Below are 20,229 nucleotides of genomic sequence, written 5' to 3' on the forward strand. Positions count from 1 at the left end.
TTATTATTAAAAAAAAAAGAATGGATAAATAAAATGTGGCATATCTGTTGTCAAAACAAAACAAAATTTCACTGGATAAAGTTAAACAAGCAAGGGAGACTTTATTCAGGGTTGTTGCAACGAGGAGAGAAGTCAGAACCAAGTCCGAACTCAACTTGGATGAAGTAGAGGGGTACATTGTTTTGAGGGTGATGTTGAGCCCCAGTGGAACAGTAATGCATGATATTCGCAGGAGTCATAAGCCATTTGTTTGCTAATTGGTTTTGTCCAAAGGAAAAATAAACTGGGATCTTCCTGACAGGAACTGGTTTTTGCAACTTGGAGCAAGGCACCCCGCCAAAATTAAGCTTTTACCCTTTCACAGAAACTGGGAGATAAGGGTCCTGTTTCCTTTCAAAGAGATGGCTCCCGTGTCTTTGAGTGGTATATTCCTGGTTGTAAAACTGGCATGTGGCTTTCAAAAAAAAAAAAAAAGGATTTACATCTCAAAGGGCCAGAGAAGGAATTTACAATGACAGGTTTTCTAAACTAAGTACTCAGAAAAGGGGGACCAGGGACATAGAGTCTGGAAGAAGCCTGTCCAAACTTTAACGGAGCTGAAGGAAACTTCAAGACTATCTTGGTTACCGTACGGTAAGGTCCCATTAGGCGACCAGAAAGAAGGAAGGAAATGCTGATGTAGGCTACAACATGGACGGACCTTGAAAACAGTAGTTGTGCTGAACTTAAGAGGCCAGTCACAAAAGCCTATATTGCGTGATCCTGATGTATGAAATGTCTATAATGTCCAAATGTATAGAAACCAAGTAGATAGTGGTTGCCTAGACCAATGGGATTGGGGGTGGCTTGGGGCTGCCAAAGATTGGAGTTTCTTATGGGAGTGATGGAGATGTTCTAAAATTGTGGAAATGATTGCGGAAGTCTGTGAATATACTGAAAAGGATTAAATTGTATACTCTAATGGGTGCATTGTATGATGTATATATTTTGTTTCAGTAAAGCTGTTATAAAAATAGATATGTGCTGTAATGTGCTATATGGACAATAGAATATTTACCTATATTTCTGACCAATCAAAGTTCTACAACGAAAAGAAAATCTTTGTTTCTTAAAAGTAAGTTTTGGTTTTGAATAATCTATAGATTCAGAATATGTATTTCTGACAGCAGATCTGCTTTCTGGCTTTTATGAAACAGTTTAGCAGTTATTTATTACCATGCTGTACTAACCAGGGAATATATGACACAGACGAGAGGAAAATAATTTCCACAGTGTCCTTAGATATTTACATTCCTGAAATTGAGAATTGTCAATAAAGAGAAAACAACTGTGTAGCAAGAATAAGAATAGAATTTTTTCCCAAATGATGAAACATCATACCATACCATATTTAAATATATTTAATATATTATGTATTGTATTTAATATAATATATTAAATTATAGTATATTTAATATAACATATTAAATATATTATAATATATAATATATTTTTAATATATAAAATGTATTTAACATATTTAATGTTTAATATATGTTTAAATACAGGTATGGTATGATCTAGTATAAAATCCTTGTATTCAAATGAAAGCCATATTGATAGAAACTCCATTTATGAATAAGTAATGTCCTGTGCGTTTATTTGTAAATTAGCTATTCTGCAGAATGCTTTGTCAAGAGTGACCAGGTTTTAAAGCTAGCTCACAAAGATTTATTTTGCCTACCATGTAGCTGAAATCGAATGTTAGTAACAGACAGTGGCACAGAAAGGAGGTTGCATCATCACATCCCAGTTTCTTTTGAGTGCAGGGGTGGCTCCTGGCAACATTTTGAATTATGCAGAGCGAGATTTTGGCTTCCATCCATTTTCCTTTCTATCTCACTTGCCCTGTGTTCTTGATCTAGAACCACTCTCTTGGGGTCATGAGGCATCTTCTTTTATGAGGCCTAAATCTCCCACTGTATTACCTCTCTCGGGGATCTAGGTTCTTCTAAGAGACAAAGTCACCTACACTGTCTAACATAGCTTTCCTCCCGGCCAACATATACACATTTGAATTCTCATTTCCTCAAGGTGACTAATTTCATTTTTGGCAAAAAGGAAACAAATTTTGAAAACATGATAATCTCTGGGTATCCTAGGGTGCGTTGATAGATCAAACTTGTTTTGTAAACCTAAAAGTATCTCTAATCAACAGGATCTTAGATGTTTGACTTGAGGAATATTAAAAATTTGGAGATGGGACAAATTATTCTTTCTGACCCATCTTTTGGGGGGATGTATCCCTCTAGGTTCCTCCTGCTTTACCCCGAGTATTTGCTTTATCCCTACCAGAACTTCAATTTTTTTTAATGTGCCCCCTAAACTTTAAAACATCAACTACTAGAACAGGAAAAACAGAGACTATATGATGGTGGCTGGCATTCAGGGGATCTTGGGGAAGGTGACATGGGAAGGAGTATCTGAGGACCATCTGGGGTATGAATGATTTGGGCATCCGATTTATTTTTAATTTGGTCACATATATTTTTCTACACATTGACCAATTGATTTTTCTTGGTTGTAGATTGGACTTATGGATACTACAGACAACAAAGAAAACTTGTTGAAGAGATTGGCTGGTCCTATACAGGTAAACATTTCATTATGTAATGAGATTCAACAGAAAATTTTTATTGCTTTTGTATCTATTTTTATATGGAAAGAAAGCTTTGTAATTCAACGCATCATTTTTACTTAGCTTCATGGATATTCAGCTAGATTAATTAATAAAAATATATCATAGGCAGAACGATTTCCATTAGCGAATTTGGTAGTGTAAGAGCATACTGGTATCAGACACCACGGGATTTGAATCCCAAGTCAACACTGGCTGTACCTCCTTGGAAAATATACAGAACCTACCTGAGGCTCTGTTTTTTCACCCGTGAAATGGAGGATTGTTCAAAGTATTAAATGAGATCAATGAAGTTGGCACAGTGCATTCTTATAAATACAAAGCTTTCAATAAATGTTACTTGCCGTTACTATTATGACCACAGTAGTGATTGTTCATTCATTTAACAAATATTGATGGGATTCTTATTCTCAGCAGGGCTTCCTTCTAAATTATTTTTGCTGAATCAATTGGAATGAGGGTCCAAAAAGACTTTTGTAGAATTGTCAGAAGAGCACAGTCAAATCTAAATGGCCCATGACAGGCCTGGTGACCGACCATCAAAGACAGAGTTGGGTATTCCTTAGAAATAACATTGGGCTGATAAGACATGATTGGATTACAAGGGCTTTAACATGAGCCTAGCCAACTTGAACTTTATGTTACAGATGAAGGGCAGCAGCACAATGAATTTAGTAGATAGCCATGCATTTCTTTTCTTTCTTTTTTTATTCTTGTTTTAAAAGTAGTAAATATTGGGGTGCCTGGGTGGCTTAGTAGGTTCGATGTCCAGCTCTTGATTTCTGCTCAGGTCTTGACCTCAAGGTTATGAGTTCAAGCTCTACACTGGGCACGGAGTCTACTTAAAAAAAAAAAAAAAAAAAAGGTAGTAAATGTTTACTTTGGAAAATTTAGAAAGTACATATCACTATTCACTCCAGGGATATTCACTTTAAAAAAAAGTTATATTCCTTTGAGGCCAATTTTTATTATTTTATATTTGTATATTTTACATAGAATTATGCATCCAATTTACTCTAGGAGTTATTTTGAACATTTCCTCATTTCAGTGATGATTCCTAATGATCATGGTACTTAAACGGTATGCCTAATATTCCATTGAATAAATGTTTTATTTTTGACTCTCTATATTCTCTCTATATATATTTTGATTATATATCTAAGCTACTATAAACAATGACAAATGGATGAATAGATATGATATGAACAGATATGTATCATTCATATTTTTCATACATATTATTTTTATTTTTATCATTTCTTTATTAGAGAATCCTTGACAGGCAGTTACTAAGCATAAAAAAAGTAAATGCTTCCACAATTCTTGATACTATGGTTTAATTGCATTCCAGAGAGATTACCCTATTTATAGTATAAGTCAGTGACTACCCCACTGGATAGTAGACAAGATAATATGATAATAATATATATTATATATAAAAATTATATATGCTTTGTAACTTTATATCTGACAACTATAATCCATGTTGTATTTCTCTTTCTCCAAAATAGAAATTCTAGTATTTGATAAAAGTTACAGCTAATTTTTGCCCCCCCTAGTAATTATAAGAATCATATTAGTGAAGGCTATGAATGCTTGGAGTTCTTCCTTAGCCATGGAAGATGCTATCACAATGCTTAGCACCCTGGTTCTCCTGGAAATTATTTGCTGTTGTCATCATCTGGGCATTATTTATGCATCTTCCATTCTCCCCAAACCGAGACTTAGAAAATGGAGGACCTGTAGCCTGGAAAGAGAGGGTAGCAGTTCTTACCACCCCAAGCAAGGACCTATGCTTTTCAGCAGCTCTGGCTCCTTGCGCAGCTGGATTTGCCTCATCAAGTCAAGAAAAGACAGATTTACCATTGGTTTTACGCACATGCTGTTATGCATATCCTATTGTCTTATGAGGAGGCCACAGAGCTCTTCCATTTAATGAGCTAATTGTGTATGGACATGGTGCTTATAGAGTGGTCAGGATTTCGTGGATGGGTCTGTGCATAAACGGTGCACAATTCTTTGCTTAAGAAGTTCATCATCCTGCTTATAACTTGAGGCCTATTGGCTTTAGGTCCTTTAGGAGACAGTCTAGTGATCAAGGGAGTGTAATAACACCAAATAACACCAAAAGTGTTATTTGGTGGGGGGAGGGATGGTAGGTCTCAAGAGGAGATTTTCCAGAGTTGAGGTGAAGGTGGAGCTTATCAGAATTTTAAAGAATGGATTGCTCTACTTACATTGGTACTTCTCGTTGGGTTGGAAAATTATCTGTTCCTAGAATATTTGAGGATCCTAGGGAAGAGACTAGAAAGAGTTTCAGATGAGGACATTTTACAGCTGCTTAGCTCAAACAGAGTGTGGATGAATTGTTCTGTCTGAATTCTCAGAATGTCAAAAAGAAAAACAAATGAAAGCCATTATCCAAATGAGCACATCTCTTCCAAGCGGATTACACGAAAGCCAGGCATTGAAGATGTAGATTCTTTGCCATAAATTTATTGCCTCTTTTTTATTTTTTAATACAAATAGTTAAAGTTTGGTAGTATTTTCCCTTTCTATACTTATTCCATGTAGAAAATGAAAAACCATGTAGCTGTATAGAATTTCAGGATAAATTAGTTTTAAGATTCTTAAATTTAAGTACTTTTATGAATGGCCCAAGTAAGTTGTTTTTTTTTTTTTTTAAGATTTTATTTATTTGGGGATCCCTGGGTGGCTCAGCAGTTTGGTGCCTGCCTTTGGCCCAGGGTGCGATCCTGGAGTCCCGGTATTGAGTCCCAAGTCAGGCTCCTGGCATGAAGCCTGCTTCTCCCTCTGCCTGGGTCTCTGCCTCTCTCTCTGTCTGTCTCTCTCTCTCTCTCTCTCATAAATAAATAAATAAATAAATAAATAAATAAATAAATAAATATTTTTTTAAAAGATTTTATTTATTTATTCATGAGAGACACAGGGAGCCTGACATGGGACTCGATCCCAGGACCCAGGATCACACCCTGGGCTGAAGGCGGCGCTAACCCGCTGAGCCCCCGGGCTGCCCAGTAGGTTGGTTTCGACCACATCTTAGTCCTAGTTTCACACATAACAGCTTATCTTGTTGAGCTCTGTGTTTCTGTTCCTTCCGGTATTATTATCACTTAAATTTGTCAGATTAGCTACAATCTCAGAAGGAAGGACTTGCCCTTGAATATTTGTACATATAGAATTCTGTTAACAACAGTTACTAAGAAAATCATAACATCTCTCTGTAAAAGAGCTCCTGGCTTTACCATAAGCCATTTAAAAATATACAGCAGATAGTGGATGTTATTGAAATGGAACCATTAGGACTAAGATTGTTTGTGAAGGATTGCACAATCATGTGAAGAAACAATGCAGATCTGTCCTATCAGCAGGTGGGGAAACAGGGTGGGAGGGGAGGAGAAAGTATTACTCTTTCAGTTGTGTTTTTTTACATAGGTTAAAAACAACTTCTCTATTTGGGACGTATGCTATAATTATGCTGGGAAATGAAAGGGTTGATAAATACAGCGGACAATCCCATTTTTAAAGTTATTATAGGAAGGTGAGCAAGGTTTGTTTGTCATGCTGCTATAAAAGAGTGAATTATAAATCTGGGAATGTCAGCACTAAAATCTAGTTCTTTCCATAGTAATTGCATTTAATTTAAGGATTTCAGAAAATGAATTTCCTTCTTCCTATTAACCTTGAATTTTCTATGACAATGCCTAAAAAAAAGACAGTTCAGTGAAAAAAAAAATGAGTCATTTGGTGTGGGTTTTTTTTTTTTTTTTTTTGAGATCATGAACACATAGCCCACAATTATGTGAAATGTTAAAATTTTCCTTCTGTTTGTGAACAAACTGATGATTGCTGGAGAGGGGAGTGGTAGGAGGATGAGCAAAATGGGGGGGAGGGGAGTGGGAGACACAGACCTCTTTATGGATGAGTAAGGCACAGGGATAAAAGATAGAGCAAGAGGATATAGTCAGTGGTTTGTAAGAGCGTCATATGGTAATGGATGGTCGCCACCCTTGCGCCACCCTTGCGCCACCCTTGCGCCACCCTTGTTACACAGTGTAACATACCCAGTTACTGGATCACTGTGTCGTGCATCTGAAGCTATGTCTGTGTGTCTGTCAGCTATACTCCAAGACGACACGTTTTCCTTCCGTTGGGTTGTTAGACATTTGTAATTTCAAGCAATAAGATCATCAGAAATGGATGAACTATTACTGCTTCGCCCTAGAAGTAGTCCCTATTGAAATACAGCCTTTATTTCCTGGACTTTAAAAATTACTCGTTTCCTTTCCATCATACTCTAAAGCAACTTGAAATTGAAAATTTTATACCGATATATCCTAAATGTTCCTAAACCTATAGGCACTTTTAAGCTTTAGCTGAAGAGGTGCATTGGGTAAAAGTAAGAAAGGAAACACAGGAGTCAATATTAGATGCTTGGCTGAATATACCAGAATGAAGGAGGGCTTTAAACACTGAATTTATTGTTTCCTTAAATAGAATATTTAGTCTAAATGGTATTTCCATTCCAAGAGATATATAGACTAGAAGATACTATTATGGAAAACAAAGGGGCCATAATATAAGGTGGTGTACAATGTGGTTAGATGTTTGGCATTTATTTTTGGATACAGTTAGGTGTTGTGTTTTACTTCTCTTAACCTAGAAGAAAGTAGGCCACACATAACTTGAAGAAGAATTTTTTGAATCCGTGTCTCGTAATGGCTGATTTCTGACTTGTCCAGGCCTTTCTTCTAGAATCTGAAATACCTTTTTAACATACGATATTTTCATCTTTGATCTATCACTCCTTATAGTAAACAGACTGTTCATGTCTCATTTCCAACTTAGGAATGCAAAAGCAAGTTCCAGAACTCTATGCAGAGCATTATATCATCCTTGTAAAAACACTACATGTGTATATAGGCATAGAAGAAAGGCCTGGAAAGAGACACACCAACCTGTTGGCACTGGTGCCCCTGAGGAATGGGACTGGAAGGCCATAGGAGCCGGGAGACGTTCACATCTTACTGTATACTGTTTGGATTGTGCTAATGTTTTGTATAAATATGTTGAAACCAGTGTTTTCAACGTACTTAGATTAGTTTTAGACAAGAAGGGCAAGGTGTCTGGGCAAGAACCACAGCATTGTGTTTTCAGCAGTCAGAATGTAGGGTCTCTGCTTAGCCGCATTGAGGTGAAAGGGTGTCGCAGATACCCCCTGGGAGCATGGAGTGCACTTCATGCTCTGGACATCGCTAACATGCAGACAGACCAGGCCACCCCACTGCTGTGCATTTCAGTTTTCTTGCCAGTAAAATGTTTTTTAATAATATCATAGTCACTGTAGGGCATGAGGACTACAGGTAGGACCTAATGTCCTCACACATAGAGGAGATACGTGTTCCACGCTGTCAGAGGAAATCTCTTTGAACGGGTATACGAGTCCAAGTGATTGTGGTTTGACCGTCTCTTAGCTTGAGCCTGAACACATTAAACAAGTCTGGGTGTCTCTGATCATCTCGCAAGAGGATTTCGGAGCCGACTGACTTGAATGCATATTATAGACAGGTATTTCCTATCATCTGCATATTTTTAAAAGTTCCACTAAGATTTATATTCCAGGCAAACTTTCCCTGTGCTAAATATGGGAAGTAGAGTGTGCCTCACTGCAAAAACTGCATAGAGTTTAGTTAAATGATCTAAAATTCAGAATTTATTTATATGCAACTCTCATTCAGTATAGAATTGAAAAAAAGAGACATGACTGCAGAAGAGTATCACAATTAAACAATCATTGCTAAATTTATCTAATAATAAAACCGTATGCTAAGGAGTATTCCCCAGCGAGTAACGTTGAAATCCTGTAGATTCTCTGGTGCGGACTCCTAAGTGCCCCTGCTGACAGCATCTGGTAGAGTCTTAAATGGATTGGATGTCTTCTAGCAGCTCAGGGGGAGAAAATCTGGTTGTTTCTCCTTTGTGCTTAAACTTCTGGCTGTGTCTGCATGTATTGTTCACCTTCTCCTTTCTGGAATTCTTTTATCTCACTCTGTGTTCTCTACTTTCAAGTGCTTTAGTCCATGAACTATATCTTTGGTCAAAAGAAAAGCAAAGCGTATTTATTACATGGCTACAAAAAAAAAAAAAACACAAAATTCAAGATCAGGCTATGGTTGGTGTCGCCACACAAAGCTCATTTAAATGTTTTCAACTTCTGGGCAAAATACCATGGCAAATAGTTTAAGTTGACCTGTGTCACCCTCCTATTTTAGGAATCAGTAAAGGCAAAGTGCAAGGCTTACTTAGTTTCTTATTTTTTTCTTCTGTATGGTAATTCTGACTCTTTTAACCAAGGATTTTCAAAGACCAAAAGTGAGAAAATATCCAAATGACTCATTTCTTACACTCAGAAGGATTTTTTTATTAAATGAACTATATTTTTATGGATGAGGCACAGAATTACAAAAATATAACCTTGAAATATATTCGGATATGTTTAAGATTCATTGATTTTATTTCCTTTTTCCTTTGAGTATATCTATATGACTGTGTCTCCGTCCTGCCACCTCTGGATACCAAGTTTCTGTTTTAACCATGCAGTGTGTTTTGTTCAAGTTAGACACCCTGGGACTTTTCCTGGCTGGAATGCAGACAGTCTTAGAAGTCCTTTGTGGCTTCTGACATGCCAGCCTGCAAACTGTTGTAGACTGCAAGGAGCTGCTTAACTATCATAGAATATTCTGGGACACTTGTGGCAGCGGCTCAGATTTGTTCCTCAAACTGTATAAGCCTAGGATTCCAAGGAAAGGGGAGGGAACTCGAAACCTATTTACAGTTAGGGTTCAAAGCAGCAGATGATAACCTAAGGAAGGTGGGCCCAATGGATGCTAGAACCTAAAGAGAAGCAATAGGGAGCCCCTGAGAGGCAACAATGGTGTCTAGGGAAGAAACCTGGCAGCTGAGTGCAGAGCCCTATCTGGGAGAGCAGGTGCCAGGTTCCCTGTGAGGCTCCCGGCTGCTTTGCTAGGCCACTCCCCACCCACAGCCTCCCTGGCTCTTAAATGCCTGCGGGCGCTGGGCTGGAAGCAGAGCCCAAGCAACTCCATTGTGGAGCTCCTTCTCAGAGAGCCTGAATGAGAAGAGGAAAACCCTGGAGTTCCAAGGCGGACACAGGAGGGCAGACCAGCAGACTTGCAGGCGTCCAGTCCATTCAAGCCATTGCCATGGCCGGGGATGATGACTGAGGGTCCGGAGCAAGGAGCAGCAACCTTGGACTTAAAATCAGATTCTGGTCCACACGGACTAAATTTTTTTCCCTTAGGGGTGCTGTTCAGCCCCCTAATTTAAGACAATGACTTGTGATGATGAATGGAGAAAGAGGAGACTGTATCCTGGCTGAGGACACCACACGTAGTTTGACTCTAGATGCCTTTCTGATGAGTCTCCCCCAATGATGAGGTCTATGAGGTGTCCAGATCTGGGCCATTATCTCAATGAGTATCTTAGGTGCCAGTTTGGTCTATGGTCTCCCCCTAAATGAAAACCACTGCATTTACTTCTCGTTATAAGAATAATACATCATCATTTAAAAAAGCATCATATATATGTGATTTATATATAAATATACATTGATGTATACCTAAATATTCAAAATACATGAGTATCTAAATATATATTCACAAATATGTACATATTTGTGATGTTGGCATACGCCAAACTAGTGTCTTTCGTTGAGGAAATATAATTAAAGACAAAAATCTCCCAACCCACAAACGTCCTTTCTGAAGACAGTAGAGAAAGGAAACACTTTTATTATTGAATAAGCATTAAGCCAGACAGTCCACTAAGAGACTGAAGAAACAAGAAGGCATCTCGCCCCCTTCCTAGCCGAGCAGATACAACCCATTGCATACATGTTTTTGAGATAAACGATGACTGTTCTTCCATGCAGATTTGACAGCAGCTTTGGTGACACACAGTTCATCCTAATTTCACCCGGTAATTGGAGTGGCTTCGTGTGTTAGCTTATTGGCTTTCTCGGGAGGAAAAGCAAGCCTCATATCTTCATGAGAGGAGGTAGCTTTGCAACTTGGAACAAGGTGCCCACCACAATTAGGCTCCTACCTTCCCGCAGAGACTGGGAGACGGGTGTTACCTCCCTCGCCGTTTCCCTTCATTGGGGATGGCTCCCAGGCCCTTGAGAAAGACACTCCGGGATCATAAAGCAGAATAAAGACCTACCAAGGTCTCAAAAGGATTTCTACATATGTCAAGGAGAGAGAGGTTAAAGTACTTCTTACAGTGAGAATCTTCTAAAGTAAATGCTCTAAGAAAAGGAAGGGGAGAAGTGTCTTCCCGATATCCAACAAGGAGAATTGTCTCTGACTTTTGGTGTCCGTCTGTCCTTTCTAATGATCGTTTCTGACACGTTACAGCCCCTTACTGTATGTACTGCTCTGTGCTCTGCTTTTACCTCAATAAGAGGTTGTGAATACCTTCCTAATATTGTAGCCAGGCCTAAGTAACTAAGGGTGAGGGAAACCGAACGAGGCCTCTGCTAAGAGCAGAGCTTGCTTCTCTTCGGTGTAGCCCCATGCCTGCAGCAGACCTCACATGTAGGTGGCCCATAAAAGGTAGTTTTTACCCAACTTCCTTCAGCCTCACTGGGGCACAGAATTAATTTTCCCTGGGAGGAATTGTGACTAGTAATAACATAATTTTAGGGAACCAACCGAAATCTTTCTTGCAACGGATAGGGAGGGATACATGAAAAGTAAGTATCGAGGTGCAAGTTCTAGTATATGAGAAGTAGCTATAAATCTTAATTAATTGGAACACAGGAAAGGCTGAACTCTGAAGCCCTCTGCCAGCTAGAAATAGAAGCAATAAGCAGAACGGCCCAGAATTAGTGGCAGAGCCAATCCAAAAAGTTGGCATATGCCAAGCTACATTATCTCTAAACTGGGAAGGACTAATCTAGCTTTTCTATGAGTGTGGTTCCCGTCCTCTCATATTTCATGAGCATCTCTAGGAAGTAAGAGCTGCCTGCAGCAGTTTTTTTTTATAGGTAACAACATACAGTTTTTCTTTTTCAAAACCCCAGAAGTTTATCCTTGAAGAGCAGTTGCATTTGAGAATGTACCTCCCATACCCTCGAAAAGATCTTTAGGTTCATCTGTGTTCATCTGTTTGTTAGAACATGAAGGAGTCCATTTTCTTATCACTATCCTGGCTTGCCTCCTACCTGAATGTCATTAGATACTCTTCAGGAAAGAAAAATGTAAGGTTTTGAGATCACTTCATTTAATTAACTAATACCAGGATTATAACATGTGCAGGCTCTGGGGACGCGGGGAGGAGTGAAAACAATCACAAGCTTGCCAACAAACAACAACGATTACAAAGTAGGACAAATGCCTAGTGGTAGATTGTGGTGACACAGGTCTAGAGACTCCTACATTGCTCTGGGGTTGACGGAGAGCTTCCCAATGAAAGGTATTTTATTTTATTTTATTTTTTTTAATTTTTTTTTTTATTTATTTATGATAGTCACACAGAGAGAGAGAGAGAGAGGCAGAGACACAGGCAGAGGGAGAAGCAGGCTCCATGCACCGGGAGCCTGATGTGGGATTCGATCCCAGGTCTCCAGAATCGCGCCCTGGGCCAAAGGAAGGCGCCAAACCGCTGCGCCACCCAGGGATCCCTGAAAGGTATTTTAAATCGAGATAGAGCATAAGTGGGAGCTGAGCCAACACGGGTGAAAGATTATTCCAGGGCAAGGGGGCAGTTTTGCTAACCTGTAGGTGAGTGAGGAAGCTGTAAAATCCTTCCTGCCTTTGGACAGAAAACAGGAACGTGGTGCACGGTATGTGGTCAGTCGGTGTGCTTGGCATGAATGAATGGATCTGAGAAGACCGTGGTTTCATCTTACAAGTGTAGAAACAGAGATTCGGGTCACTTGCCCAGAATCTCAAAGTGAGCAGAAGACTTGAAAGGTGAGCCTGGGCCTCGATTCCCAGCGCTGTTTCCTGAGAGTCCTGGGGGCACGTCTCATTCCTTTGTTTCAGGGATCTGGCCAATAGCACAGGCAAAATGCTGTTCGATTTTTGAATTTTTGTGTGGATATAGAAAATGTTGGTTCCAGAGCATTGTGCTTGGTATGGTCTCTTTTTGTTTTATTCATGTGTCTTTTCAAGGACAGTGTTGAGAGCAGCCGCTCGGGAGAGGTGGGTGCCTTCTGTTTCATCTCGTTGCTCGTCCATGTCCTCTAGCTTCCCTACCCCAAACATGTGTTTGTTTTATAACTGAGCAGGGAGGAAAAAAGAGCTTAAATGTCTATTTAATATAACATGAATCTATTTAAGTTCATCTTTGTTCTATGGGGGGTTACCAAGTTGGTTTGCATAACAGAGTCCTCTGCCCTTGCGTATTTCCTCACTCTGTAAAGGTCTCATGGTTTATGAGTCTGAAGGGCCTATATCTGGGCCTGTGTCTATGTGACCGTAACAGGTGAACTTCTTTACTCATCAGTAAGGTCAGAAATACTGTCATAGTCATCTGTATCCTTAAAGGGCAGATGAATTGTAATCCATGTGGAAATAGATGATATTCTCCTAGAAGAATGGTCATATCATTGTACATTTGCATTTCACCTGGACTTCACCTAGCCAGGATTCTATCGAGGGCACTTAAAGGATCACACAACTTGATTTTCCTCTCGGCTATGGCACCGCGTACTGACTTCACATTCATTTCACAATCTGGGATCATTATCCCAGTTCAGTGAGAATCAATTTCTCATAGTTGATTGTCTGAATCACTGTCAGCTCGGTCACATTTTCTACATCATTTACCAGGAAGTATAGTTTAAAAAAAAAAAAAGTCAGAACAATTATGCAGGTAACCTGTCGCCTTGACGTGCCCTCCAAATGTGCTGCAGAGTGGTCACCCACTCCTAGAGCTCAACTTCGTCTCCAAATTGATCCTACGATGTTGCTGACCTGTAGATCAAAGGATTCTCCACCCCAATGCTCCATTCTCTAAGTGAGTCTCTATTGACATGAAAGAGCTCATTCTCTTTTGAAAGGAGAACAGTTCAGCTCATCTTTAGAGAACAGCCTCTATTGTTTCCTTTTAGCAGAATAATTACATCTCTAATTTCTGTGGAGATGATGAAGGAGGAACACATCCCAGTTTGGGATATGTTCATGTGGCTTCAGAGGAGATAAGAAGAGAAGGTTCTATGACTTTTCATGATGATCTTTTACCCCCCAGAATGTGCATATTTTAGGAAATTATAAGTCCTTTCATTTGTGGTGATTGCTTCTTCATATTTAAGCATAAGGAAGAAGGCTTGATTTAAAATAATATCTAAGTCCTTTTGACGTGTTTTTATGCCATCAACATTTTTAAAAGTAAATTGAGTAGAAAATTAAGTTCTGGCATATGATGCAAATTCCTCTAATGTATCTGGCCTTTGTTTAATCATTTATGAGTTATCACTGCAAGATGCTTATATAGATTAGATACCACAGAGATCTAAGGGACTATATTTATTTGATCCTAATTAATATTTGGCCTTAAGTAGATAATCACACCACTTTCTAATTTCCTAATGCTAAGCAATTAAACAGCAAGCAGCTGTTGGCCAGATAAATGTTAAACTTTGCCAAATATATGTAAGTTTTTTTTACCATATTTGGACTATGTTAGGACAGATTACAAGACATGTTGAAAATTCATATACCTTAGATTGTATGATATAGATTATCACTGAACAATTGTTTCATATTAGGATTCATGCTAAGTTATCACAATATTTTTATCACAATTTTTTTAATCACAATTCTTTAGTCTACATTTACTCACAGTTTATGAACATAAAACAAGTAAAAAATAACTTTTGTAACAATCTTTGTGAAAGTGCTTTACATTTAAATAACACTTAAAAAATAAAATACTGGTGGGACACCTGGGTGACTCAGCAGTTAAGCGTCTGCCTTCTGGCCCAGGGCGTGATCTTGGAGACCCCGGATGAGCCTCACATCTGGCTCCCTGCATGGAGCCTGCTTCTCCCTCTGCCTATGTCTCTGCCTCTCTCTTTCTCTGTGTGTCTCTCATAATAAATAAATAAAATATTTAAAAATAAAATAGAATAAAATAAAATACTGGATTAACAGGGAATTCTATTTTCTTAATTGGAGTGCCTCTAAACCTTTACATTTTGTTTCTTTTTTGAAAATGAAATTGCCAAAGGAGCCATTGCAATGATAAAGAGTAAAGAGAACATTAAGTGTAGATGGTCTGTAATCTAGAACAGCGGTTTCTAAACTTTAATGTGCATCGGAATTACCTGGAGAGCTTGCTAAAATAAGATTGCTGGGTCTGACTTCCAGGATTTCTGATTTGGTAGCTCTGTGATGGAGACTACAGATTTCATATCTAGCACATTCTCAGGTGATCCTGCTGCCACTGGTCTGGGAAATTTCATATTGCAGTATCCAAATCTAGATCGGTCTCTCCTTATATTGCTTTGATTTGTGGAATAAATGAATGAATGTTAAGAGTCAAAAAGAGAAAGCATATGCATGAATAAATTCATATATGGGAAACTGCTTTGGTTCTCCAGCTGTGATACATTGATATGAAATAATGCTGTGGCTTCCACTCAGCATATAATGTTATATGATGATGCTATTTTCAAAGTCCACCATCCGTATCAGCAAAGCAGTGAGGTAACTGAACAGTTGCTAACACAGCTTCCGTTACTTGCTCATCTAGACGGGGGCCTCATTCCCTACAAAGGAGAGCTCCTGACCCAGGTGCGTCCACTGGGAATCTCTTACTAGTGAGTTGGGCTGCAAGTGATCTTGACCTTGAATTATTCTTGACACATTTATCCATAGCAATTTCCAAGGAACGTTCTTTTTATGTAACCTTTTAAAAATCATTTTTATTGACCCGGCTCCCAAAGCTCCTGGGTCCTGGTGATAACAAGATTGTGTTATCAGTTCCACCATCCTTCCTTCTTCTTCCTTTCCTTGTTTCCAAATTCCAGTGTCAAAGCCCTCCTCAACTCTCTTGTTAATAATGACTTTGTCCATGTTTTTCTGGCTGTTGGTAATATAAATCAGTGCTACCCTCAAAACTTCAAAAATAGGATAGAAATATTTCTGAGCTTCTTTTCAGGAAACGTTACTCATTTTTTTTTTTTTTCTTTTCTTAAGCAACTGTTCAGAATTAAGTCACCCAACAGGTAGTTGTCACTTTTCAGACCACTAATGTCAACTGCTACACATACAAATTACATTTTCCATCCTTGGCCTGTATTTTTATTGGGATTTAGTCTCTTACCTTGGGAAATATTTTTGAAAATTGTAATTGTTGTCCATAAAAATTGAGGGGAAAAAACAAAAAAGAGAAAACACCTGCCACATCTCATGATTGTAGCACAGAACTTGTTTGACAATTGTAGAATGGATGACAGAGCCTGTACTTGTTGGGTAATAATCTCATTCATTCACTCATTCAACACATTTAATTGAGCATTTCCTATTTGGCAACAAGAAACCGTACAGACTAAAGGCAAATTTGTGCAGGTAAAGGAAATGACTCATGGTGACTTGTTACACCGCGCTGTGTGAGGATGCTGTCCTATTCATGAATGTTGAGTGCAGTCATTTTACTCTCTTAGCTCTGGAAATATTCCAAAATTCTAGAATTTGCGACCACAACTGCAAGTAAATGAACAACTACACAATTTCTAAGGCCAAGATGTTATCTTAAGTAAATACTATTTTTTAATAACTTTCAAAGTTGAAAATTTTGCAAATTCTTCATCTTCCTTTTTTTTTTTTTTTTTTTTTTTACTTCCTTTGACTCACTTTTCCCTCTGGGCTAAGAAAGAGTCATACTATACCTCCAAGCTCATATGAAAAATCCCAAGTAAGCCATGCCTCGTTATGCTTGGTTCAATGTTGGCAACTCTTAGAAAATTACTGAATGTATCCTAGTTCTCACTAGTATCTGTGACTAGACATACCTGTTCTTTCTTTACCTTCTGGACCTCCCTTTACCCATACTTTGGAGACATAATATCACAATCCAGGTCCAGTGCAGGGAGGAGGAATTTTCTCTCCCTTGTTGGCCAGGAGATATCTTTTGTGGATTAAAGATAGCCTCTTGGGATCCCTGGGTGGCGCAGCGGTTTGGCACCTGCCTTTGGCCCAGGGCGTGATCCTGAAGACCCAGGATCGAATCCCACGTCGGGCTCCCGGTGCATGGAGCCTGCTTCTCCCTCTGCCTGTGTCTCTGCCTCTCTCTCTCTCTCTCTCTCTCTCTCTCTCTCTGTGTGTGTGTGACTATTATAAATAAATAAAAATTTAAAAAATAAAATCTTTAAAAAAAAAAAAAAAAGATAACCTCTTCTCCAGAACCCTGGGAAGAATGTTAGACTGAGTAACAGTATTATTTTCTCAAACGTTTATAAGAAGCAGCTTGTCATTTTGGTCAAATTCTTATCATTAAGCATTCAGAGTAGAATTCATAGGCGCCATGCCCTCACTGTGACATCTCCTTCACTCACTAAAAGTTCCGCACTGGGCACCTGGGTAACTAAGTCGGTTAAGTGTCTGACTCTTGATTTTGGCTCAGGTCGTGGTCTCAAGGTCCTCAGGACCAAGCCCCACTCCCTGGCTGTGTGCTCAGCAGGGAATCTGCTTGAGGATATCTTTCCCTCTTCCTCTGCTCCTCCCCCCTACTTGTATTCTTTCAATAAATTGATCTTTTTAAAAAATATATAGTTCTGCACCTTACCTACCATGTGTGTACTAGTAGATGTTGGTCAGGACTCTAGGTTGTTAATACCAGAGAATCCTGAAGAACACTCCTACTCTGATCTGATTATAATTGGGGAATAGTTGTTGAGTGTCCTGAATTTGAAATAAGAATTTTCTTTCTACCTAAAGAAATGGAGAAAGGACCTAGTGATTCCCTACAGATCCTAAGGCACTGTTCAGCAATGTGGAGCATCTTAACATTCCTCTCCACTCTCATATTCCTGTACGTAAGGATGGCCCCAGAATACTAGTTCTAGTGGAAACCTCTGCTGGACTCCAAGGACAGGGCTGTACCCCAAAGGATGTAAGGGAGCATAGAAGTCTGGAAGGAAATTCAGAGCCTCCCTCATGAGAGACTATGGGATGTAGGAGCTATTTCCCTCTTATATTAACCCTAAAATCAGTTGCCATGGGTCTGAATCCATTTCTTAGAAAAGACATTGCACATAAGAAGGTAGAGAAAAGGGTCTGTAGGGCCCCTTTAGAAATGGTGGGGGGGGGCATGGGTGACTGGTTGATGGGCACCAAATAGGGCACCTGATGGGATGAGCACTGGGTGTTATACTATATGTTGGCAAATCGAACTTCAATTTAAAAAAAAAGAAAAGAAATGGTGCAGATTTTAGCGGTATTTGCTTGGTAGGGTAGGGATGTTGGTAAAATGGTTATACTCTGAAAGAACGCAGTCTAGACTTGATGGGTCTAAACCCAAACAATAAAATGGGAAACTCAAGCTCCTTTAAGACAAAAGAGTCTCAACATTCTAACAGATAACTCAGAATTTTATAAAGAATCCCTAGGGCCTCTGAGGAATAGAAGAGCCAAGTCTGTCTTTACGTCTCAGATTAACTTTGGGAGTTAAAGGATCCCTGCAAGGCCAAGAGGGCAGATGGCGTTCCCCTGGACGGGTTCAGAAACCCTCGGCCTGCAGCCTAGATCCTCAACAGCAGCACAGCCAGGCCCATCCTGGCCACCCGCACTGGATATGTCCTGGCTTTGTCCTTCCTGGGACAGTGGGAGAGGGGGTCACCCAAAGGGGATCCTATGAGTTCTAGTCCCTTTAAAGTTCTGTTACCAGCCTCGTAAGAGCACCCGATTCCCTGACTCTGTGAAGAACCCAGTCTAACCTGCTTAAACCTCTTTTTTTAGATGTCTGTCATTGCTCTCCCAGTCGCTGTACATCTGCCTCAGGCCCCATAATCACACGCACAGGTCACTCTCCTCGCTGCCTCTCACTTGCCTGTGTCCTGGTTACTGTGTCACTGACTCCCACCCCAACCTCTCCTTTTATCGGCTGATGAAATTCAGAGTAAAATGTCCCTTTAAATTTGTCCTACACATGTGAGAGTCTGGTTGCCTAGGTTAACTCATCCTTGAAGAGTGTTGGATTTTATGAGATAACGTTAATGAATGACATTTTTCCTTTTTTTTTTTTTTGAAGATTTTATTCATTTATTTTGAGAGAGAGAGAGAGAGCACATGAGAGCAGGATGCAGGGGGCAGTTCACAGGGAGAATCTTAAGCAGGCTCCACATCCAGAGAGGAGACGGAGGCAGGGCTCGATCTCAAGACCCACGGATCCTGACCTGAGCCAAAATCAGGAGTCGGAAGCTCAACTGAGCCACCCAGACTCCCCTTGAGTGATATTTTTCTTTCTTTTTTTTTAAATTTTATTTATTTATTCATGAGAGACGCAGAGAAAAGGCAGAGACACAGGCAGAGGGAGAAGCAGGCTCCATGCAGGGAACCCAACGTGGGACTCGATCCCGGGACCTCGGGGTCATGCCCTGAGCCAAAGGAAGATGCTCCACCCGCTGAGCCACCCAGGCGTCGCTCGAGCGATATTTTTCTATACAATTATCTTTGTAAACAAAAGAGATAAAATTTAGATAAATTATTTTTCAGTGGCGGATTTATTTTTAGACATATTTAGAGTTCCTTCATGAAGCTGACTTGCTAAGAGCATAATTTCATTTAATTAAAAATCCTAGATTAGCTTCAAACCTCAACAGAATTATTATCGCGGTAAACTTGTTAAATATGATTCATCACAATTTCTTGTGTCATAGTCGCGCTGGCATAGGCCTGGCGGCCCCAGGAGCCCTGCTGCTGCCCTAACACTGGTCACCGCGGGTTTTCAGTCAAGTAACTGCTGAGGAACCTGGATTCTGATTCTGTTTTACGGTTAATCGATTGTGTGTGCGCGCGTGTGTGTGTCTGATTCACAGTGGCTGGTTTTCATGTGGCAAAGGCGTCAAAATGGAAGAGAGATCACTGACCTGAATGACCTTGTGGAGCGCTGAGGCCCCCCAGGGTTAGGGCCGCGTGTCCGCTTGGGGCCGCCCCGTCGTGCCCTCGGGTCACTCCGCAGGTCGCAGCGCGTTCACCTGCCTCTGACCACGCTGGGCGCCCGGCCGCGGCTCAGAGGGCTGTGAGGGCGGCGCCGGCTCCCGCGGCCGCTACTCCCGGCGGGGTGGGCCTCCCCAGGGACCTGAAGGGCCGTTGGGGGCTGCTCAGGGAGGCTGCGGCTTCAGGGGCGACGGCGGGGCCTCCAAGAGCCGGGCCCCAGCGGGAGTCCAGGGCGGGCACCCCTGAGGGGCGGGCTCCCCTGAGGCGCGGGCACTCCTGAGGCGCGGGCACCCCTGAGGGGCGGGCTCCCCTGAGGCGCGGGCACTCCTGAGGCGCGGGCACCC

At 40.4% G+C, this 20,229-nt stretch overlaps 1 protein-coding gene across 1 annotated transcript in view; it reads left to right on the plus strand.

Annotated features, from left to right (window-relative positions):
• PTPRZ1 (protein tyrosine phosphatase receptor type Z1) overlaps positions 1-20,229 on the plus strand; it is a 157,663-nt gene that overhangs the window by 37,111 nt on the left and 100,323 nt on the right. The window contains exon 2 of the mRNA XM_035698435.2: positions 2,567-2,632. Coding sequence (XP_035554328.2) covers positions 2,567-2,632 — 66 coding nt within the window. The remainder of the gene's footprint in view (positions 1-2,566; positions 2,633-20,229) is intronic.

The sequence above is a fragment of the Canis lupus genome, chromosome 14 (assembly GCF_003254725.2).
Source record: "Canis lupus dingo isolate Sandy chromosome 14, ASM325472v2, whole genome shotgun sequence".
Taxonomy (NCBI): domain Eukaryota; kingdom Metazoa; phylum Chordata; class Mammalia; order Carnivora; family Canidae; genus Canis; species Canis lupus.